The 23,964-nt window shown below is 42.7% G+C and overlaps 1 protein-coding gene and 1 long non-coding RNA gene across 2 annotated transcripts; one reads left to right on the top strand and one right to left on the bottom strand.

The window, feature by feature from the left end:
- Nucleotides 1–493: 493 nt before the first annotated feature.
- On the bottom strand, nucleotides 494–2,953 carry LOC135564985 (uncharacterized). The gene is made up of 2 exons (XR_010461308.1): nucleotides 2,568–2,953; nucleotides 494–1,832 (listed from the first exon to the last, which is right to left on the bottom strand). It is a non-coding gene; the product is annotated as an uncharacterized LOC135564985 (long non-coding RNA).
- Nucleotides 2,954–3,316: 363 nt separating this feature from the next.
- Nucleotides 3,317–22,996, top strand: LOC115109960 (SPRY domain-containing SOCS box protein 3-like). The gene is made up of 7 exons (XM_029635219.2): nucleotides 3,317–3,518; nucleotides 15,313–15,451; nucleotides 15,791–15,968; nucleotides 16,236–16,423; nucleotides 16,774–16,876; nucleotides 18,852–18,977; nucleotides 20,169–22,996. Exons 2-7 carry the CDS (start codon nucleotides 15,326–15,328, stop codon nucleotides 20,576–20,578), a joined length of 1,131 nt encoding a protein of 376 aa, XP_029491079.1. The 5' UTR covers nucleotides 3,317–3,518; nucleotides 15,313–15,325; the 3' UTR covers nucleotides 20,579–22,996.
- Nucleotides 22,997–23,964: the final 968 nt, after the last annotated feature.

Genomic DNA, 23,964 nt, shown 5'->3' on the forward strand with positions numbered 1-23,964 from the left:
TTTTCAAGTTTCAAAAAATTGGTTTAGGAGTGCAAAGGCGAATCGAGTTGCTGCACACGCGCACTTCAGAGTGGGCGTCCCCTAACGGAAAAATCGAAATACATGCTAGAATGCGCCAGTAGGATTTCACTAGCTAATGCTTGGCTCTGCCCATCTCTGCTTGTTCCGCTCACTCGGATCCATTTATTCTCATTAGACACGACAGGCTCTGGTCTATCTTGACGTAGCTATAAAAAAAAAATCTTAGGTATGAAGTTGGGCAGAAACTGAAAGGGCTTGTGAAGAAAAATGTTATTGCAAGAACTGGGAGCTCTTTAAATTTGAGGTGTCCAAATACCTTAGAAAATATGGTAGTAAATCTTGCTAAGACCAGAAGAGCTGAGGAGGAAAAGGTGATCATTAAGATAACTTCCCTTTCTCAGAGGTCCCCAGCTGACCTCTTGGGGAGGAGAACCTGGAACTAATTGAGTTACAAAATAAACTGGATAATATATAGAAATTGAAAGCAGACGGAGACTTTATTAGATTGAGGAAAAAATAGATTGAGGAGGGAGAACAGAATTCATCCTATTTATTTAGACTTGAGAAATTTCACTCTAAAAATAACACTATCCATAAATGAAACATTGATGGTGTTATTACAGATGACCAAAAATGAATCTATAAATACTGTAGCAATCTTTACAGAAAATTGTATAGCTCTACTTACTGTCAGGAATCCACAGATGTTTTTTTTTTAACTCACTGAATAATGTTCACTCTATCAGTGATATAGAATCTTAACAGTGTGATGAACTCATCAAAGTTGAAGAGATTATAGAGTCTATTAAACATCTAAAGAAAAATAAATCACCAGGTGTTGATGGAATTACATCAGAATTTTACAAATAATTTTCTGAACAAGTAGCTCCCTTCCTATTTGAAGTCTTTTTTAGAGAGTATTAAAAACAATGCTCTCCCTCCTACAATGAGCCAGGGGTTAATAACACTGATACCTAAGCATAAAAAAGAAGTGCTGCTCATCGATAACTGGCGTCCAATTGTCTTTTAATAATGACTGTTTTTACTCCCAAATTGAAAAATGCAATTTTATGGACAACAGTGGATGGTTCTTAAAATAAGCTTTGTGTTATGGGGCTCTTAATTAAAAGAGCCGTTTCATTCCACGGCATACTGCCATGGGACTTCACCTGCTGGCGATGAGAAGTAGGTGGTCAGCTTCTCCCTCACCTGGAGTGCCTGTCTGGGGGCGTTGTTGGCACCTGCCCTGGTGACATCAGGAAGGTGACCATTTGGCGTGCCCATCTCCATCCGGAGCGGCTCCTGGAATGACCTCCTCCGCAGGTAGTTGTGGAGAACACATGTGAACAGGTCCCAGGTCTTCAGCCCCAGGGAGTGATGCAGGTAGTGGAATATACAGGGTGCCATCCTGAAGTGCCTGGCCAAAGGCAGTCTCAGATGGGTCACGCCATCACTTCCCTTGCCGTAAGCATCAACATCGACAACACGGAAACAGTAGATGGCATCTACTACAGCCAAGAGTACAACTGAATATGTACCCTTGTAGTTGTAGAACTGCGAACCTGAGCACGGTGGAGCCTGGATTACTACATGTTTCCCGTCAATGGAGCCAAGACAGCTGGGGAAATTCCACCTCTCCAGGAACTCGGCAGTGATGGCCCTCCAGTCTTCCTCCTTGGGGACAGGCATGTTTTCACCAACCAGACAGTCCCAAATGGCTTGTGCCACAGGGGACAACGCCTGCCACCATGGACCGTCCAACTCGGAAGCTGAATCCTATGGTCCTGTAGGAGTCCCCTGTCGCCAAGAATCTAAAATATAATTCAAAATAATGATCAATATTGTGTATAACTTGAATTCCACCCACATATTATATCTACTCATATAGCTACCTCATTACTGTTTATTATGCTTTACTAATTATATTGTAATACTCATCAACCATCATTAACAATGCCTTGAAACAGTACAATTCAGTCTATGACTATATCAATAAACTGTAGTCCAGGCCAACTCTACTCTTAGAAAGAATGGTACTATCTATTTAAAAGGGTTCTCTGGCTGTCCCCATAGGAGATCCCTTTTAGGTTCCAGGTAGTACCCCTTTTGGTTCCAAGTAGAACCCTATTGGGTTCCATGTATTAAGTATTATACCTGGAACTAAAAATGGTTATCCTATGGGGAAAGCAGAAGGACACTTTTGGAACCTTTTTCACTAAGAGTGTATGTGAGTCCAATAAGAATGTAATGAATGACTCTAACTGTCTTGAACAACAGTGGGTCCTGGAGAAGACTAGCCTACCTTCATCAGGGCAGAAGGCACCTTTCTTTTCATTTGGTAACATTGTATAATTCAAAAAGGATTATAAACCAACTTTGGGAAAAGTTATAGTCCCAATGAACATTCTGTAAAAGTACATCTAATGTCAAATAGGGACTATTAACTAGAGCCCTTTAGCTAGTTAGGTTGCACATAAAAACAATGTATCAAATATCAATCAATTATGGTATCAAAGGCTTTAAAAATGTACTAGAGTGTAGCTTACCGGAGACAAAAGGCCAGGCGTTCAACTGGGCTGATGGACTCCCGGTAGTTGGTATCCATCCGGGTGATCCTGGCTCCAACCATCTGGAGCAGGTGATCGAACTGGCTTCGGTCCAGACGAAAGTAACTTCGGAATTCCTCTCCAAACAGTCGAAGCTCTTGAATTAGACGGTGGAACTCCCCTGCCTGCTTTCGGGACATTTAACCATCTCTGGACCCACACAGACCTGCGCTTTCTGCGGGGCTGGTCCCGGCCCAACAGCGCGATCAAGACCATCTTCCTCAACGTTGGTCTCATTGTTGAAAGAGCCTACTCTGCTATCTTGACTATTTATTATTGCATTTCGGATGGAAATTATATTATAGGCTCTCACAATTAATTGGTGGATGTCAATCGAATAAATAATATACTTGGCAAATAAATTAATAAAAAATGTAAAGAAATTATGCAATCAAACTGTTTTATGTAATCCCACATTTTTACTGAATATGTGTGCAAAAAAAAAATCTACATTCATATTTTGCTACTTTCTGTCAAATCTACGCAAACAATTTGATGCACCACACAGAACGCACTGCATCTGCCTCTGCAACGCAATGCTGCAAGGGAAATGCAGCGTTCCATTGGAAATGAATGTACATCTGGTGTATCGAAACGCAAAACACAGTCGGTGTGTTCGAAGCGTAAGGGAAAAAAATTTAAGTATCTCATTGTAGTCTCAAACCCAGGCCTGGTCTGTTTTGTAAGCGTTCCCGGAAGTCTCGCGATGTTGCGCCTCTGGGCTGAGAAACTCTCATTAGTCTGTTGGCCGACTAGCATGTACTTAACTGCAAATGTTTGATTCAGATGTTGGCGTATTCAGTCCTGTGATGTTTAACGAAGACCGAGGGATTATTTTTAAGTGTAAAACAGGAAGCGGACGACTGGCAAGCTGGTAACATTACAGTACAGGTACATTAGCAATCGCGCTAACGCTATCCAGCTAGGTACTTGCTAGCTAACGTCAACAAAAACATGTTGGAGAAAGGTTACTAACTGTAGATATGTAACTAGTTATGATGCATATTATTTCCACAATTTTTGCCATGGTGTAAATTTGTAGTTCTTGACCAAGGAGGCACAGATAGCCGGTTAACGTTAGTTAAATTGACAACATGTTGCAGCACGTTATGGCTGTTCCGCTAGGCAGCTAACGTTAGGCCCAAAACGTACCCGACGAAATGCACGAGATGATTGATTGCATGATCTAATCAGTGGCCTCGTCACTTAATTTGATCAGATATTTTATGCACAGCAACTAGGTAAGTAAAATATAGCTAGCGAAAATATGTGCATGACAGGTGTGTGAAGTGTACAGTAGCCAGGGTTGCCAGGTGAAGCTAAAATGTTTAGCCCAATTACCACTCAAATCCCATCCAAAAGTCTTGGAAAACTAACCCACATTTTTTCCACCCAGTAAGAGTGGAGTTGTGACGTGAAACGACGTTAGAAGCATAATTCGGGTTTCCTCAAAATAATTATCAGGATTTATGATATTGCTTAATCATAGCAGTCAAACCGACATCCATTTATGGAAAATGATCTGCCGAGTTTAATAAGGTTTAATTATATTTTCTCTTGCCACATTCAAATTCCTTTATTATGTCTTATTATGTCATAAGGCACCAGTTTATAATAGCAATAAGGCACTCTGGGGGTTTGTGGTATATGGCCAATATACCATGGCCAAGGGCTGTTCTTACGCACTAAACAACGGGGAGTGCCTGCAGACAGCCGTTAGCCATGGTATATTGGCCAAATACCACAAACCCCCAGAGTGCCTCATTGCTATTATAAACTGGTTACCACTAATTAGAACGGTAAAAAGTAATGTTTTGTCATACCTGTGGTATATGGTATGATATTACCACAGCTTTCAGCCAATCAGCATTCAGGCCTTGAACCTGGTTTATTTTATGTAAATAAATCCCCTTTTTGCATGTGCATAACTATAGATAAATCTGACAGAAGAGTTTGAGTGATGAAAGTTAGACAGAGGATCTCAAATCTCTGAGCAAGAAACACTTGGATGAACATAAAACAACTGTTAGGCTATTTTCTGGCAATTGTGCTTTTATGTGCCAAATATTAAGACTGCAAACCATTATAAATGGCCCATTTGCGAGATTGACTTGTCATTTCAATAGGCATTGGCTACAGACACAAATCTGGGTTTATGAATGCAATGACAGTTTGCTTAGCTAAAGGCTGGTATCCTATAGCCCCGTATAGGCCTACATCTAATTTCAGATAGTCTACAGTATCCTAAATAAGATGTAGGCAAGCTGTAAACTGAACGATTTAGCAGCTTGCTAAATTCAAATTAAGACTAATTCATGAATAGAGAGGCGATTTCGTCATAAGTGCTTGTTTCCCAATAGCCTGCTGGAATAGGCTACTGAGGATGGGGGTCATAATTTCAATCACTCAGTTAAATATGAATAATATGCATATGAACTGAATATGCTTGTCAACAACAGCCAGTGTTTAATTTGTATTTGTTTTACCTGTAGCCTAATCTGACAACTGTTACCGTTTAATCGAATGTGTTCATAATAACACAAGGCTACATCAACAAACTGAAGTCATAGGCTATTTATTAAATTGCTTTGCCAGGTCCAGGTAGGCTACACAAGTGGCACAAATGGATTTGCAATGACTCCAGTGAAATCGTCATTTAATTTCAGCATATTTATTGTATCAAATGGTAGCCTACGATGGCATATACATGAATAGGGTACTTGATGGCCAACAGAGGGAAATTTGTAATTCTCCACATTTAGCCAAAGTCAGTTTCAATGAGGACTTTTCCCCATAAAATGAACCACGTGAAGGAGTTTCATAACTTCCACTTCAAATTTCCACTCGGGTGGAACTTTGAACTCACTTGGAACTCCCCCGAGACCCAAGAACTGAGTATGCATAAAGCACTGCGCTTGATACCTTTTTCTTTAAGTAGTCAACGTTGGAATGGAGTTTAAACCACCTCCGAGTGAATTTATGTAATGCGCTCTAGTGCGTTTTCCACTACTTTTGTAACAGGTTCTGTACTGGTACCTTTTTGTGTTGTGTTCTGGTATTTTTCGTAGCTGTCTACTTACCACAACAGACCGATGCTGGCACAAATTCAATGAGCTGTATACCAGCATAAGCAAACAGGAAAACGCTCATCCAGAGGCGGCGATCCTAGTGGCCGGGGTCTTTAATGTAGGGAAACTCAAATTCATTTTACCTCATTTCTATCAGCATGTTAAATGTGCAACCAGATGGGAAAACATTTCTAGACCACATTTACTCCACACACAGACATGTACAAAGCTCTCCCTCGCCCTCCATTTGGCAAATATGACCGTAATTCTATCCTCCTGATTCCTACTTATAAGCAAAAATGAAAGCAGGAAGCACCAGTGACTCGGTCAATAAACAAGTGGTCAGATTAAGCAGATGCTAAACTACAGGACTGTTTTGCTAGCACAGACTGGAATATGTTCCGGGATTCTTCCAATGGCATTGAGGAGTACACCAAATCAGTCACTGGCTTCATCAATAAGTGCATCGATGATGTCGTCCCCACAGTGACTGTACGTACATACCTCAACCAGAAGTCATGGATTCCAGGCAACATTCGCACTGAGCTAAAGGGTAGAGCTGCCACTTTCAAGGAGCGGAACTCCTTGAAGCTTATAAGAAATCACGCTATGCCCTCCGACAAACCATCAAACAGGCAAAGCGTCAATACGCAATTAAGATCGAATCATACTACACCGGCTCCAATGCTCGTCGGATCTGGCATGGCTTGCAAACTATTACAGACTACAAAGGGAAGCACAGTCGAGAGCTGCCCAGTGACACTAGCTTACCAGACGAGCTAAATAACTTCTATGCTCGCTTCGAGGCAAGTAACACTGAAACATGCATAAGAGCATCAGCTATTCCGGATGACTGTGTGATCACGCTCTCCGCAGCGGATGTGAGTAAGATCTTTAAACAGGACAACGTTCACAAGGCAGCAGTGCCAGACGGATTACCAGGACGTGTACTCCGAGCATGTGCTGACCAACTGGCAAGTGTCTTCACTGACATTTTCAACCTCTACCTGTCTGTCCATCATACCAACATGGTTCAAGCAGACTACCATAGTCCCTGTGCCCAAGAGCACTATGGTAACCTGCCTAAATGACTACCGACCCGTAGCACTCACGTCTGTAGCCATGAAATGCTTTGAAAGGCTGGTCATGGCTCACATCAACACCATTTTCCCAGAAACCCTAGACCCACTAAGCTAAGGACCCTAGGACTAAACACCTCCCTCTGCAACTGGATCCTGGACTTCCTGATGGGCAGCCCCCAGGTGGTAAGGGTAGGTAACAACACATCTGCCACACAGATCCTCAACACGGGGGCCCCTCGGGTGCGTGCTCAGTCTCCTCCTGTACTCCCTGTTCACTCATGACTACATAGCCAACCACGACTCCAACACCATCGTGGCCACGCACGCCTCCAACTCAATCATCAAGTTTGCGGACGACACAACTTCTACAGATGCACAATCGAGAGCATCCTGGCGGGCTGTATCACCGCCTGGTACGGCAACTGCTCCGCCCACAACCGTAAGGCTCTCCAGAGGGTAGTGAGGTCTGCACAACGCATCACCGGGGGCAAACTACCTGCCCTCCAGGACACCTACACCACCCGATGTCACAGGAAGGCCATAAAGATCATCAAGGACAACAATCACCCGAGCCACTGCCTGTTCACCCCGCTATCATCCAGAAGGCGAGGTCAGTACAGGTGCATCAAAGCTGGGACCGAGAGACTGAAAAACAGCTTCTATCTCAAGGCCATCAGACTGTTAAACAGCCACCACTAACATTGAGTGGCTGCTGCCAACACACTGACTCAACTCCAGCCACTTTAATAATGGGAATTGATGGGAAATGTAAAATATATCACTAGCCACTCTAAACAATGCTACCTAATATAATGTTTACATACCCTACAATATTCATCTCATATGTATACGTATATACTGTACTCTATATCATCTACTGCATCTTTATGTAATACATGTATCACTAGCCACTTTAACTATGCCACTTTGTTTACATACTCATCTCATATGTATATACTGTACTCAATACCATCTACTGTATCTTGCCTATGCCGCTCTGTACCATCACTCATTCATATATCTTTATGTACATATTCTTTGTCCCCTTACACTTGTGTCTATAAGGTAGTAGTTTTGGAATTGTTAGCTAGATTACTTGTTGGTTATTACTGCATTGTCGGAACTAGAAGCACAAGCATTTCGCTACACTCACATTAACATCTGCTAACCATGTGTATGTGACAAATAAAATTTGATTTGGTAGGCCTAATCACAGACTGATGAGATGGCCTATAGAGAGGTGGTCAGAGACCTGACCGCGTGGTGCAAGGACAACAACCTTTCAACGTGACCAAGGCAAAGATTATTGTGGACTACAGGAAAATGGGGACCGAGCATGACCCCATTCTCATCAACGGAGCTGTAGTGGAGAAGATTGAGAGCTTCAAGTTCCTTGGCGTCCACATCACCAACAAACTAACATGTTCCTAACGCACCAAGACAGTCATGAAGTAGGCACAACAAAACCTATTCCCCCTCAGGAGACTGAAAAGATTTGGCATGGGTCCTCAGATCCTCAAAATGTTTTATAGCTGCACCATCGAGAGCATCCTGACGGTTTGCATCTCTGCCTGGTATGGCAACTGCTCAGCCTCAGTGCAAGGCACTTCAGAGGGTAGTGCGTACAGCCCAGTACATCACCGGGGCCAAGCTTCCTGCCATCCAGGACCTCTATACTTGGCGGTGTCAGAGGATGACCCTAAAAATGGTCAAAGACTCCAGCCAAGTCATAGACTGTTCTCTATGCTACCGCACGGCAAACGGTACCGGAGTGCCAAGTCTAGGTACAAAGAGGCTTCTATAAACAGCTTCTACCCCCAAGCCATAAGACTCCTGAACATCTAATCAAATGTCTACCCAGACTATTTGCATTGCCCCCTCCCTTCTACGCCGCTGCTACACTCTTATCTATGCATAGTCACTTTTAATAATTACCTACATGTACATATTACCTCAATTACCTCGACACCGGTGTTATTCTGTACCGGTACCCCCTGTATATAGCCCCGCTATTGTTATTTACTGCTGCTACTCTTTTTAATTATTTGTTATTCTTATCTCTTACTTTTTTGGGGGGAGGGCTATTTTCTTATCTGCATTGTTGGTTAAGGGCTTGTAAGTAAGCATTTCACTGTAAGGTCTACACCTGTGGCAAATACAATTTGATTTGAAGGTGGGAGGGAAATGAAAGCTCTGGACACAATTCTGCGGGTTGTCTCTCTTTTAATGACTGCATGGAATGCAAACGTTAATGCTGCCATCTGGACTCATGCACAAGTGTAATTGCCTCTCCTCAACACGCTTTGAGAACTCACATCAACAAAAAAAATACATTGTACATTATATTATACATGTTAATATTTTCAAAAGACTAACATTTCATTTCATAAATGTTGTACACTAATAATTTTCTAATATGTGCAAAATATTTATTTTAATGTACTATTATACCCGAGGCATACTAATGAGGCAACAATGCCATTCATGGCATGACCGGACAGGTAACAAAATGAACGACACAACTAACTAACTAGGCACAACATGAAATACAAAAACATCACATTTCACGACATACCTGCGTGGAATGGCTACAAATCCAAGGCAAACGTTAATGCTGCCGTCTGGACTCTCATACACAAGTATATTTGCCTTATAAAAGATAATGCCAGAAAATCGTCAGCAAAAGAGACTCTCTCCCTCTCTCTCTTTAAGCTAACGGTAGCTGGGCTAGCCTTGTAAAGTTTCACTCAAATTATCCCCATTCACGCTAATATATATTCCTACCGACAGTAGTGAAACAACATTTGTGAACATTTGCTAACTTGTACATTCAACACATACCTCTCCTCATCACACGTTGAGCAAACTGAGGAGTAAAAGCATGGCTCCTGTTGATGACATCACAATTTAGAAAATAAATACAATAAAATGGTTCACTCTTGAAAGTAGTGTAATGCATCTCAAAATAAAAATAAATGATGAATTTTCGGTGAAAATATATTTGACACCTGTTACACTTTGTCTCCATTATTTCTTGATGTGCATTCTAGCGTATTATTATGATTATGGATAAAGGGTTAGAAATAACTGTCTCCATAATGACAATCTAAATGGCCTACCTACAACTGGTAAAAAGTTGTCACAACGTGCACACTTGCTGCTCTCTCCTCTCGCACTACATGACTGTTGTGCTCTCTCAACAAACAAACATACAACCTCCTCTGGCCCTCCCCACCAATCACTCACTCAGCATCAGCCTGACTCATTGCCTAACAGTCAGCAACAGGTCACAGTGAATTTTGAAGAGAAATGCCTGAAGATGAATCAACCTCTCTAGTAATACCTGACCGAATAGGGCTATAACATGGCAAAGAACAGGTTTATCAGTGTAGTGCGCCACATAATCCTATGGGATCTGTCAAGGCTGCACACAGATAAATATCACAGAAATATTCTAGTTCTTACACATCACCTTATATATTCAAACAAAATGGGCCTTTTATACGCAAGTGGGCAGCAGCATGCTCATGTCAGTCTAGAACGCAAATGTCATCTTCCTAGTAAGGACTGCAATCATTTTGGGAGTCGAGCAAGAGTCGACTACTTTCAACTCCAAAAATCCTGGAGTCGTGCACCACTAGTTTTGCAATGGATGTAAAATAGTTATAGTGGGCAGAACCAAGCACAAGCATTTTATTTGCACATTTATGTTGGGGAACGGCCTACTCGGAAGTGCGTGTGCAATAAGTAAATTCGCTCTTGTACTTCTAAACAATGCCATTTTTTTTTTACTCTGGCAAGGGGTGAAGTCTACAAACAGTCTATTCTGTTAAAGATTTTAGTTTTGGAAACAAAACTGTATGGTGATCAAATGTTTAATCGATGAGAAAATTAGCAGAATGATGGCCAAAATCCATCTTGCGCCATCTTCTCACACTGCTGGCCACTGGACTTCCTCTCATCACCATATTTGGCAGTGAGTGGAAACAACAACTGGATGCTTCATATTTATACAGCCGGTGAAATATCTGTCTCATTATTCTATCTGTTGCATTGGTGCCCCTTTAGCAAACCGGAACTGTGACAATTTGTTTAAATGGTAAACGGCCTGAATGGGAAATCCTAATTGATGCATAATTTTTGGTGTGGTTAGGCAACAGTTAGCCCTAGATGTACTGTTAACCCCCTAGTCGATTGATGCACCTGTGCATCAGTCTAACATAAAAATATCCCCTTCAAAATCCGTCTAAGATAAACATGTTTTTTTGTTGTTGAAATTTTACATAGGCGGATGTGGTGGATTGAGCCTATGTCGGCCTTCTGCATCTGCTGTGGAATGTGGCAGAGCTACATCACTGTTTGTCAGACCAGGAGAAATCCAGAAAATCGGACTTCTCACAAAGACATGCGTCTGTAGCATCCAAACGGTTTGGCCTACAAACTAATAGACGGGTTGGTTGTTTAGCAACAAAACCAACATGTGCGCAACTATGAGGCAAAACAGAAAGGGTTGGCTTAGATTGTTGACAACATGTAAACTGTATTTCGTCTCCAATGTCTGTTAAAAACATAAATACATTTGCACAATGAGCACCTGTTGTCTCACATGGTTACGATTGTTGGTTAGCTAGCTAGCAAATTTTTGCAGTCTACAAATCCACCCAAGAAAAAAATCGTCCCACGGCTGAATCTATTTGATGATCCCTGGCTTAGACTTTGAGGTTAAGGAGCCTACCGTTACTCCTTAAGGTCCAAGGACCTTCAGAGTATCTTAAGAGGTAGACTGGCTTTGGCAGCCAAAACAGCCAATTACTCTTATCTAAACCTGAATTTATTCTAAATTGCGATATGGTTCTAGAAACATAAAGCCCTTTACTTTCATATCGCGTCAATATCATTTCACAAATTTGAAGTATACACTTTCAACTGGCTTTATCACAGTTGCAGCCTCCAGTGTTTTTCAGTGACAACACGTTTCTGGCGGCCTTCTTCCATTAAACACAGGTGTTAGGAGCATGCTAGAGAGCTAATTAGCACAGGTGGTCCCTCTGTCTTCCGTAAACACAGTTTTTATTTTTTATTTATTTTTTATTTCACCTTTATTTAACCAGGTAGGCTAGTTGAGAACAGGTTCTCATTTGCAACTGCGACCTGGCCAAGATAAAGCATAGCAGAGTGAACAGACAACACAGAGTTACACATGGAGTAAACAATTAACAAGTCAATAACACAGTAGAGAAAAAAAGGGGAGTCTATATACAATGTGTGCAAAAGGCATGAGGAGGTAGGCGAATAATTACAATATTGCAGATTAACACTGGAGTGATAAATGATCAGATGATCATGTACAGGTAGAGATATTTGTGTGCAAAAGAGCAGAAAGGTAAATAAATAAAAACTGTGGGGATGAGGTAGGTGAAAATGGGTGGGCTATTTACCAATAGATTATGTACAGCTGCAGCGATCGGTTAGCTGCTCAGATAGCTAATGTTTGAAGTTGGTGAGGGAGATAAAAGTCTCCAACTTCAGCGATTTTTGCAAATCGTTCCAGTCACAGGCAGCAGAGTACTGGAACGAAAGGCGGCCGAATGAGGTGTTGGCTTTGGGGATGCTCAATGAGATACACCTGCTGGAGCGCGTGCTACGGATGGGTGTTGCAATCGTAACCAGTGAGCTGAGATAAGGCGGAGCTTTGCCTAGCATGGCCTTGTAGATGACCTTGAGCCAGTGGGTCTGGCGACGAATATGTAGCGAGGGCCAGCCGACTAGAGCATACAAGTCGCAGTGGTGGGTAGTATAAGGTGCTTTAGTGACAAAACGGATGGCACTGTGATAAACTGCATCCAGTTTGCTGAGAAGAATGTTGGAAGCCATTTTGTAGATGACATCGCCGAAGTCGAGGATCGGTAGGATAGTCAGTTTTACTAGGGTAAGCTTGGCAGCGTGAGTGAAGGAGGCTTTGTTGCGGAATAGAAAGCCGACTCTTGATTTGATTTTCGATTGGAGATGTTTGATATGGGTCTGGAAGGAGAGTTTGCAGTCTAGCCAGACACCTAGGTACTTATAGGTGTCCACATATTCAAGGTCGGAACCATCCAGTGTGGTGATGCTAGTCGGGCAAGCGGGTGCAGGCAGCGATCGGTTGAAAAGCATGCATTTGGTTTTACTAGCGTTTAAGAGCAGTTGGAGGCCACGGAAGGAGTGTTGTATGGCATTGAAGCTCGATTGGAGGTTAGATAGCACAGTGTCCAATGACGGGCCGAAAGTGTATAGAATGGTGTCGTCTGCGTAGAGGTGGATCAGGGAATCGCCCGCAGCAAGAGCAACATCATTGATATACACAGAGAAAAGAGTCGGCCCGAGAATTGAACCCTGTGGCACCCCCATAGAGACTGCCAGAGGACCGGACAACATGCCCTCCGATTTGACACACTGAACTCTGTCTGCAAAGTAATTGGTGAACCAGGCAAGGCAGTCATCCGAAAAGCCGAGGCTACTGAGTCTGCCGATAAGAATATGGTGATTGACAGAGTCGAAAGCCTTGGCAAGGTCGATGAAGACGGCTGCACAGTACTGTCTTTTATCGATTGCGGTTATGATGTCGTTTAGTACCTTGAGTGTGGCTGAGGTGCACCCGTGACCGGCTCGGAAACCAGATTGCATAGCGGAGAAGGTACGGTGGGATTCGAGATGGTCAGTGACCTGTTTGTTGACTTGGCTTTCGAAGACCTTAGATAGGCAGGGCAGAATGGATATAGGTCTTTAACAGTTTGGGTCCAGGGTGTCTCCCCCTTTGAAGAGGGGGATGACTGCGGCAGCTTTCCAATCCTTGGGGATCTCAGACAATATGAAAGAGAGGTTGATCAGGCTGGTAATAGGGGTTGCAACAATGGCGGCGGATAGTTTCAGAAATAGAGGGTCCAGATTGTCAAGCCCAGCTGATTTATACGGGTCCAGGTTTTGCAGCTCTCTCAGAACATCTGCTATCTGGATTTGGGTAAAGGAGAACCTGGAGAGGCTTGGGCGAGGAGCTGCGGGGGGGCCGGAGCTGTTGGCCGAGGTAGGAGTAGCCAGGCGGAAGGCATGGCCAGCCGTTGAGAAATGCTTGTTGAAGTTTTCGATAATCATGGATTTGTCGGTGGTGACCGTGTTCCCTAGCCTCAGTGCAGTGGGCAGCTGGGAGGAGGTGCTCTTGTTCTCCATGGACTTCACAGTGTCCCAGAACTTTTTGGAGTTGGAGCTACAGGATGCAAACTTCTGCCTGAAGAAGCTGGCCTTAGCTTTCCTGACTGACTGCGTGTATTGGTTCCTGACTTCCCTGAACAGTTGCATATCGCGGGGACTGTTCGATGCTATTGCAGTCCGCCACAGGATGTTTTTGTGCTGGTCGAGGGCAGTCAGGTCTGGAGTGAACCAAGGGCTGTATCTGTTCTTAGTTCTGCATTTTTTGAACGGAGCATGCTTATCTAATATGGTGAGGAAGTTACTCTTAAAGAATGACCAGGCATCCTCAACTGACGGGATGAGGTCAATGTCCTTCCAGGATACCCGGGCCAGGTCGATTAGAAAGGCCTGCTCACAGAAGTGTTTTAGGGAGCGTTTGACAGTGATGAGGGGTGGTCGTTTGACTGCGGCACCGTAGCGGATACAGGCAATGAGGCAGTGGTCGCTGAGATCCTGGTTGAAGACAGCGGAGGTGTATTTGGAGGGCCAGTTGGTCAGGATGACGTCTATGAGGGTGCCCTTGCTTACAGAGTTAGGGTTGTACCTGGTGGGTTCCTTGATGATTTGTGTGAGATTGAGGGCATCTAGCTTAGATTGTAGGACTGCCGGGTTGTTAAGCATATCCCAGTTTAGGTCACCTAACAGAACAAACTCAGAAGCTAGATGGGGGGCAATCAATTCACAAATGGTGTCCAGGGCACAGCTGGGAGCTGAGGGGGGTCGGTAGCAGGCGGCAACAGTGAGAGACTTATTTCTGGAGAGAGTAATTTTCAGAATTAGTAGTTCGAACTGTTTGGGTATGGACTGTAACATGGAGATGGCGGTGTGGAAACACTAATCCTATAAAGACGTGTGTGTATCAATTTATCCTTTTTGTTTTTTGAAAATAATTTCTCGCTGATATGAAATATAAAGTCCTTATGCTTCCAAAACCATACCACAAGCGATGCGTGTTAATGTTCAGACCGAGCGTCGGGGCTCTCAAAGTACTGAATAAAGGGTCTGAATACTTATGTAAATGTGATATTTCAAACTGTTTTTGCTATGTCATTATGGGGTATTGTGTGTAGATTGATGAGGTGGGAAAACGATTTATTCAATTTTAGAATAAGGCTGTAACGTAACAAAATGTGGAAAAAGTGAAGTGGTCTGAATACTTAGCAAATGCACTGCATTTCACATTTTTGCCTACTTTATAAAAATGTCAACTTCTGGAGCTCATAGGGCTGGTCAAAAGTAATGCACTGAATAGGGTGCCATTTTGAATGCAACCTTTGTCCATCCAACTCTCCTGACTCCTCCCTCCCCCAGGTGTCCTGCTGCAATGTCAAGGCGGAGCAGGAACAGCCGGGCATGGCGTTACGTATGGAGTGGAATACGGCGAGACGCTGATTCCCGAGTGCAGGTACTGGCCTCAGAGAGTCAGGAGTGGGGCTACGAACGCTTACAGGTAAGGGTCGGTTTGTGACGGACGTAGACCAGGGGTGTGAAACTCATTGCATGGAGGGCGGATTGTCTTCTGTTTTTGTTATTTCCTTTCAATTTGTGTCCAATTAAGACCTAGATAACCAGGTGAGGGGAGTTCCTAACTAATCAGGGACCTAAGGCTAGTTGATCAATCAAGTAGAAGGGAGGAGCGAAAATCCGCAAACAATTGGCCTTCCATGGAATGAGTTTGACACCTCTGACGTAGATGGTTCCATTGTGCCAGAAATGCGGAGTCAAGCACAGCTGACATATTTGAGCACTGTTAGGTACTGTTTGTAAATTGTGTTTGTACCCTCTGCAGTACAGTGACTCAGACTCTGAGCCAGACTACCGGCTCGTGGTGCCACCGGTCCCCAGTGCCGTGCCCGTTACCGGAGAGTCGTACTGCACCTGCGACTCCCAGGCCGAGCCTAGCTACAACCCACGTCTCCGGGGCTTCCACCGCATCAAAGACTGCCACTGTGGAGAGGAAGACCAGGGTGAGGATGGGAGGGGCAGGGTGGAGAAACTAAGGTGGTGTTCAGAAGGGCACACCGTAGAAAAACTTGTTTTTTATTGGTCACGTTCAGGTAGTCCCTTCAGGTATTTTACACGGTTTCTGAGGGTTTTCATCTGTTTCATGCCCAAGCTGTATAAGGGTGTTCCCAAAGTTAAACTCTCACCATTATTTGCTTATTAAAATATCTAAGTGTCTGAGATGTTGCAGGTCAACTGTCATTGGATCCACTGACCTCTTGACATTGCAGACTTCGACTGGGTGTGGGACGACAGTAACCGCTCCACGGCCACGTTGATGACCTGCGACAACCGCAAAGTCAACTTCCACACAGAGTACAGCTGTGGCACAGCAGCCATCAGAGGTTCCAAGGAGCTGGCAGATGGCCAGCACTTCTGGGAGATCAAGATGACATCACCAGTGTACGGGACAGATATGGTGAGGCTCCATCCATCATTTCTCAGGAGACAGGATTATAATGATCAGTGGAGTCTGGTGTCACTTTAAATAGGAGGACGGGTATATTTAATGGAATGAATGGAGCTGTTTTCATTCCATTCCAGCCATTACTATGAGCCTGTCCTCTAATTTCTCTCTTCACCAGCCTCCACTGCTGGGGGTTGGGGCTTAGGCTTGTAAGACCTTAGGAAGTTTAGTAGTTTCTCTTTCCTAAAGCTTATTTTGTGAACCTTTTGCATTTTGTATGATGGTGAGCATATTGATTACTGTTCTATTTTTATATGTGATTAAGGTGAACATGTTGAATGAAGACTTTTGATGTTGTGTAGATGATAGGCATCGGAACCTGTGACGTGAACCTGGATAAGTACAGACATACCTTCTGCAGCCTGTTGGGGAAAGATGATGACAGCTGGGGTCTCTCCTACACTGGTAAAACCATATAATCCATCAGATAGTACTTATCACAAGCATTCCTGGGTTCATATAGTATTAGTTTCTTTCACATATGTTCAGCGTTTGATTGAGTGGTGCCTGCTTTGCTGGACAGGGTTTTCACTTTATCGTATTTGTGCCAGGCAAGCTCAATCAAGCATAGCTCAAAAAAACAAATACTATTTGAACCCATGCCCTTGATTACAAAACATACACAGTAAAATCATCACCCTGTGTTGCCTGTTTTTTTGTTTTCTTTAAAAAGAAAAGGAAAGCCACACACTATCTAGTAACTCCGATGCAGGGTTGTCAAACACTGCGGTTTGCAAGTGTGTGGAGCGATGGGTAATAATGCTTCGAGGGTGGCTGTTGTCGATGTATTCCTGGTTCGAGCCCAGGTAGGGGTGAGGAGAGGGACGGAAGCTATACTGTTACACTGGCAATACTAAAGTGCCTATAAGAACATCCAATAGTCAAAGGGTATATGAAATACAAAGGGTATAGAGAGAAATAGTCCTACTACAAATAGTCCTACTACAACCTAAAACCTCTTAACCTTGGAATATTGAAGTCTCATGTTAAAAGGAACCACCAACTTTCATATGTTCTCATGTTCTGAGCAAGAAACTTAAACGTTAGCTTTTTTACATGGCACATATTGCACTTTTACTTTCTTCTCCAACACTTTGTTTTTGCATTATTTAAACCAAATTGAGCATGTTTCATTATTTATTTGAGGCTACATTGCTTTTTATTGATGTATTATATTAAGTTAAAATAAGTGTTCATTCAGTATTGTTGTAATTGTCATTATTTCAAATACATTTTTAAAAATCGGCCGATTCAATCGGTATCAGCTTTTTTTTTGGTCCTCCAGTAATCGGTATCAGCTTTCAGAAATCATAGTTGGTCGATCTGTATTATGTACAAAGAATTGTCAGGAGCCTGTAAAAAGGCTGCTGTCCATTGCAGTGCCGCTCTTATTCCGGGAGCAAATTACTTACCGAGACTAATCTCTGAATGTGCCAATGTTTTATGAATGATTCCTTTAATTTCTGAGCATTTTGAGTAGCGCTATCGGGAGAATGCAAAAATTATTATTTTTGCGAGACTGTCCTTGAAAGAGTTTCTCTTTGTTTTTTATTTTATCGATGGCAATATTGATCTGACCATTTTTGTATCCCCTTCATAGAATTTTATGTTTATCTCAGTGTTTCATTTGAAGTTTTTATTCTGGGAAGCGGGTGACGGCTATCAGGCTTCAGCAAACTGTTATGATCAGTGGGGTTCTTGTAAAGGTCTGTGTATAGAACATTAACCTCACAAATATTCAAAATATCAAGTAAACTGATTTGATGTGTGTAAGATTGCATAATGAATCTTTGGTCCCCCGAACAAGAGTTTAAGGGATACTTCGGATGTTGGCAATGAAGACCTTTTATCTACTTCCCCAGAGTCAGATTAACTTGTGGATATAATTTGTATGTCTCTTCGTCCAGTATGGTTTTGACTAGAAGGAATACAGCTTCTGTCCGATTTGACTTTTTGTAGCAGGTTAGGAGATTTGGGTTAAGGTTATGAAAAGGGTTAACTAAAATGCAAAAACATCACTTTTGATGTCAATTTGACAAAAGCTGTTAAGCCATGACCATCCAGTATGAAGGTAGGTCGGAAAGCTGTTCCCATAGACTTCCAGTCATTGCTCTAACGCTAGTTGGCATTTGATGAGCTAACTGGAATGGAAAATTCCAGAATGGAACCAAGATATCAATGTACCATTTCCAAATAATGTTTTTTTTTTGAGGGTTGAGAATGGACTGTAACCTACATACAAATTAGCATAATTAGGAGCCATAGGGGATCCCATAATAGTACCCTTCATCTGGATAAAGACATTTTGAAACATGAAATAATTTTGTGTGAGCCTGTTTTGTTTTCCCCTTATAATGCTAATATGGTCGTCTTCTTCTAGGTCTGTTGCATCATAAAGGAGACAAGGTGAACTTCTCCTCACGTTTCGGCCAGGGCTCAATCATCGGAGTGCACCTGGACACATGGCACGGAACACTCACCTTCTTTAAGAACCGCAAGTGCATAGGTAATTACAGGGGTCAAGGGGACCAGGTGGGATGAGTAGTGATCTACACATAGTCATTTAATTATGTTTTGCAGTAGCTTGGTGCTAGTTGAACTAAATTCAAATCTTGGTAGCGTTTTGAGTAGTTAATAACTTTTTTGCCATGTAGCGTTGAGGCTAACTACTGGAACTACACTACTTTTTTGGGCAAAAAGATTAGAAAATATGGGTGAGGTAGGAAGTATTTTAATTTCTTTTATGGCATCAGACATGCCTAATTCTCACTTGAAACAGTTTTTATTAACATTTGACTGTTGCAATTTATAGTCTGACATTTTAGATTTAGATATCATTTATCACAAAGTAGTTTGGATGTGCTGAACTACTTTGTCAAATTAACTTTAGTTAAGTAAACTAAACTCAGCAAAAAAAGAAATGTCCTCTCACTGTCAACTGCATTTTTCCCCCAGCAAACTTAAGATGTGTAAATCTTTGTCTGAACATAACAAGATTTAACAACTGAGACATACCATGAAAAGTTCCACAGGCATGTGACTAACAGAAATGGAATAATGTGTCCCTGAACAAAGGGAGGGGGTCAAAAGTAACAGTCAGTATCTGGTGTTACCACCAGCTGCATTTAGTGCAGTGGATCTCCTCCTCATGGACTGCATCAGATTTTCCTCTTCTTGCTGTGAGATGTTACCCCACTCTTCCACCAAGGCACCTGCAAGTTCCCAGACATTTTTGGGGGAATGGCCATAGACCTCTCCCTCCAATCCAACAGGTCCCAGACTCGCTCAATGGGATTGAGATCCGGGCTCTTCGCTGGCCATGGCAGAACACTGACATTCCTGTCTTGTAGGAAATCATGCACAGAACAAGCAGTATGGCTGGTGGCATTGCCATGCTGGAGGGTCATGTCAGGATGAGCCTGCTGGAAGGGTACCACATGAGGGAGGAGGATGTTTTCCCTGTAAAGCACAGCGTTGAGATTGCCTGCAATGACAACAAGCTCGTTCGATGATGCTGTGACACACCGCCCCAGACCATGACAGACCCTCCATCTCCAAATCGATTCCCCCTCTGCATGTACCCTGCTATTTACCCCTGTACTGTGCCTAGCCTTTTGCTTGTGTTGGGTAATGTGACAGAAAATGGAAACATTTCCATTCTAAAGTGGACAGTAAAAGTGTGTATTCTATTCTGCAGGCGTGGCGGCTACGGCGCTACAGAACAAGCGTTTCTACCCCATGGCGTGTTCCACAGCAGCCAAGAGCAGCATGAAGGTGATCCGCTCCTGCTTCACACCCACTTCCCTGCAGTACCTGTGCTGTGCTCGCCTCCGCCAGCTCCTCCCTGAGTGCCCAGACACCCTGAGCGTCCTGCCGCTGCCCCCTGGCCTGCGCCACCTGCTGCACAATAAGCTGGGCTGGGTCCTCAGCCTCAACAACGGCCTCCTGGGGGTCCCAGAGGGGGAAGAAGGGAGGGTGGGGGGCTTGGGGTCTGACTCAACCCCTACGCCCCCCTTGGCCGGGGCCTTGTCCTCTGAAAGCGATGACTCTGAGGGGTGTTCGTCGGACCCTGAGGCATGTCAGAGGAAGAGATGCCGTTGGACGTGACTGGAATCCGACGTGACCCCCAATGTAAACACATGGGGTGTGTCCTAAATGACACCCTATAGTGCACTACTGGCCAAAGGCCCATAGGACTCTTGTCAATAGGGTGCCATTTGGATTCAGCCATGAACTGGACTGAATCCCTGCCCCCTCCCTGAGACACACTCTCAAGTTATAATCCCTTACACACATACGCACGCACACACGTTACCGTTAATGGGTGAACCCAGGACCTGGGGACAGTGTTGTGGAAACATTTGAATCAAGATCAAACAAAGACCTATGGCCAAACTTCAGTGTACATTAACAGTATATGCAACAAGAAGAATGACATGGAATCAATGAAAAGAGACCAAGTGCAGAATTATGTGAATTGTCACCATGCTTCTTCCTTGTATATGAACAGCTGGTTGGATTGCTATAGGAGTGGCCCGTAAAGGCCATATTTTAAGTTTCTGTTTTAGCTGACCGAAGAACGAAAGTTGAGTTGTCAAAATGTCATCTCCGGGACATTTACTTGTTACATTTATATGTTCTTGCTCTGCAGGTAATACACAGTTCAAGTAATCAGTTTGACAGTTATGAATACTCAGTGAAACAAAGTTATTTTGTTGTTAATCAACACATTTGTTTCGGAGCAGGAGCAAACTTTTATTCTTTCTTTTATTTAGATCAGCTTGACAATGTATTCCCCTGAATTATTTTTGTCATATCGACACAACTTTTTTCTTTATTTTTGTAACACAAAATGATTCATTTTTCCACTCAATACTGCTGTCGTATTAGATATTGGTTGGGGGAGTGATGACTGTTATACACACCCTCTATGTTGAACTGTGAGTAGTCATGCACCGTTCTTATACCGACCTCCCTGTTATGCTCTACTTCTGCTTGATGGTAGACTCATGTCTGTTAGTCACACAGACATTTGCTTTAGTTGTCACCCCTGTGCATCCAATGGTTGGGCTGCAGACAGTTTACTGAATAAAGAAGGCAAAGGGGGTAGAAAAGGGGTGTCCACATATTATAATAAATATATGTGTATTTTTCAGTGTACAATGTTTATTTTATGCATCAAAATACTTGTATATACCGTGCATTTGGAAACTATTCAGACCCCTTGACTTTTTCCACATTTTATTACATTAGCCTTATTCTAAAATTGATTCAATTGTTATTTTTTCTCATCAATCTATACACAATACCCCATAATGACAAAGCAAAAACAGGTTTATAGAAATGTTAACTTAAAAAATTGTTTTTTATAAATTTGCTATCACATTTACGTAAGTATTCAGAGAAGGTTTTCATCAAGGATCACACTATACTTTGCTTAGTTTCTTTCCCTCAATTCTGACTACTCTCCCAGTCCCTGCCGCTGAAAAACATCCCTCCAGAATGCTGCCACCACCATACATAAAGGCCTGATTGGTGGAGTGCTGCAGAGATGGTTGTCCTTCTGGAAGGTTATCCAATCTCCACAGAGGAATTCTTGAGCTCTATCAGGGTTCTTTGGGTCTTGGTGGTTCCAAACTTCTTCCATTTAAGAATGGAGGCCACTGTGTTCTTGGGAACCTTCAATGCTGCAGAAATGTTTTGGTACCCTTCCCCAGATCTGTGCCTCGACACAATCCTGTCTTGGAAGTCGACGGACAATTCCTTCGACCTCATGGTTTTTGCTCTGATATGCACTGTCAACTGTGGGACCTTTATATATACAGGTGTGGGCCTTTCCAAATCATGTCCAATCCACAGGTGGACTCCAATCAAGTTGTAGAAACATCTCAAAGATAAGATCAATGGAAACGGGATGCACCTGAGCTCAATTTCGAGTCTCCTAGTATAGGGTCTGAATACTTATGTATAAGGTATTTGTTTTTTATTTTGAATACATTTGCTAAAATTTCTAAAACAACTCTGTAATGTTACAAATTGGAAAAAGTGAAGGAGTCTAAATACTTTCCCAATGCACTGTATAAACGGGATATATAAATGGATCTTCTATGCTATGTAATGTTCATACTGTATGTGTAGGCCTTTATTCTTATCTTGATCTCTGTCAATCTTTCTCTCCAATAATGTATATCTAAAGCATGGCCTTTGACTGAAACTAAGATGAATAGGTAAAATATGCACAGAACTAATCGCTGTATTGGCAAGGTTTTTTTTTGTTGGTCAAATTATCTGTGCTTTTTGCCTTTTTTCCCCCTGGTTCCAGCAAATGTTTAATCTTTAATAATCATTTACATTCAGTATTCTCTGTTAGGTTGCAATAACAATATAAATCTTATGTTTGCACACCAATGTTCCTCCCAATAACTAAGGATTAAGTAAGTAATGTTTGCTGGTCTAAAGAACCTACAATGGCACAATGCAAATACCTTGGCATATCAACATCAAATAAAATACAAATCAACCTTTCTTTGCAAAACAAATGCCACTTTCAGAGTACAGACAGCGGTATCAGCTGAGGCAGCTCTGGTCAAAAAATATTTTTTTTTGTGTGTGATCTGAAAATCATATTGACAAAAACATTCTACTGGTATTCATATTCGTAGTCTAAGCAGAGGTCGCTTCCCAACCTAGCAGGTGACATGACAACAGATGGCCATAGATGCGGAAAATGAGTCAATGGAACTCAGACCATTCCATTGCCCAGATTGGTGTACATTCAACAAATCTGATCTATCAAAGTGAAAAATGCAGGCCACCTGCATTGCTTGCTGTTTGGGGTTTTAGGCTGGGTTTCTGTACAGCACTTTGAGATATCAGCTGATGTACGAAGGGCTATATAAATACATTTGATTTGATTTGAAGAAGAAAAAATTCCTTTATTTAACCAGGTAGGTCAGTTGAAAACAAGTTCTCATTTACAACTGCGACCTGGCCAAGATAAAGCAAAGCTGTGCGACAACAACAACAGTTACACATGGGATAAACAAATGTACAGTCAATAACAATAGAAAAATATATGTATAGTGTGTGCAAATGTAGTAAGATTAGGGAGGTAAGACAATAAATAGGCCATAGTGGCAAAATAAATACAATGTAGCATCAACCCTGGAATGATAGATGTGCAGATGATGATGTGCAAGTAGAGATACTGGGGTGCAAAAATGAATAATTTGGGGAATGAGGTAGTTGGGTGGGCTATTTACAGATGGGCTGTCTACAGGTGCAGTGATCAGTAAGCTGCTCTAACTGCTGATGCTTAAGTTAGTGAGGGAGATTTAAGTCTCCAGGTTCAGTGATTTTTGCAATTCGTTCCAGTCATTGGCCGCAGAGAACTAGAAGGAAAGTAAGTGTTGGCTTTGGGGATGACCAGTGAAATATACCTGCTGGAGCGCGTGCTATGGGTTGGTGTTTCTATGGTGTCCAGTGAGCTGAGA

The sequence above is a fragment of the Oncorhynchus nerka genome, linkage group LG26, assembly GCF_034236695.1.
Source record: "Oncorhynchus nerka isolate Pitt River linkage group LG26, Oner_Uvic_2.0, whole genome shotgun sequence".
Lineage (NCBI taxonomy): Eukaryota > Metazoa > Chordata > Actinopteri > Salmoniformes > Salmonidae > Oncorhynchus > Oncorhynchus nerka.

Bases quoted from the DNA above. Each gene is read 5' to 3' on its own strand.
- LOC115109960 (XM_029635219.2), top strand. From the start codon at position 15,326: ATGTCAAGGCGGAGCAGGAACAGCCGGGCATGGCGTTACGTATGGAGT. The intron at 16,424-16,773 runs GTGAGGCTCCAT...GATGTTGTGTAG, and splicing joins CAGTGTACGGGACAGATATG to ATGATAGGCATCGGAACCTG. The intron at 16,877-18,851 runs GTAAAACCATAT...GTCTTCTTCTAG, and splicing joins CTGGGGTCTCTCCTACACTG to GTCTGTTGCATCATAAAGGA.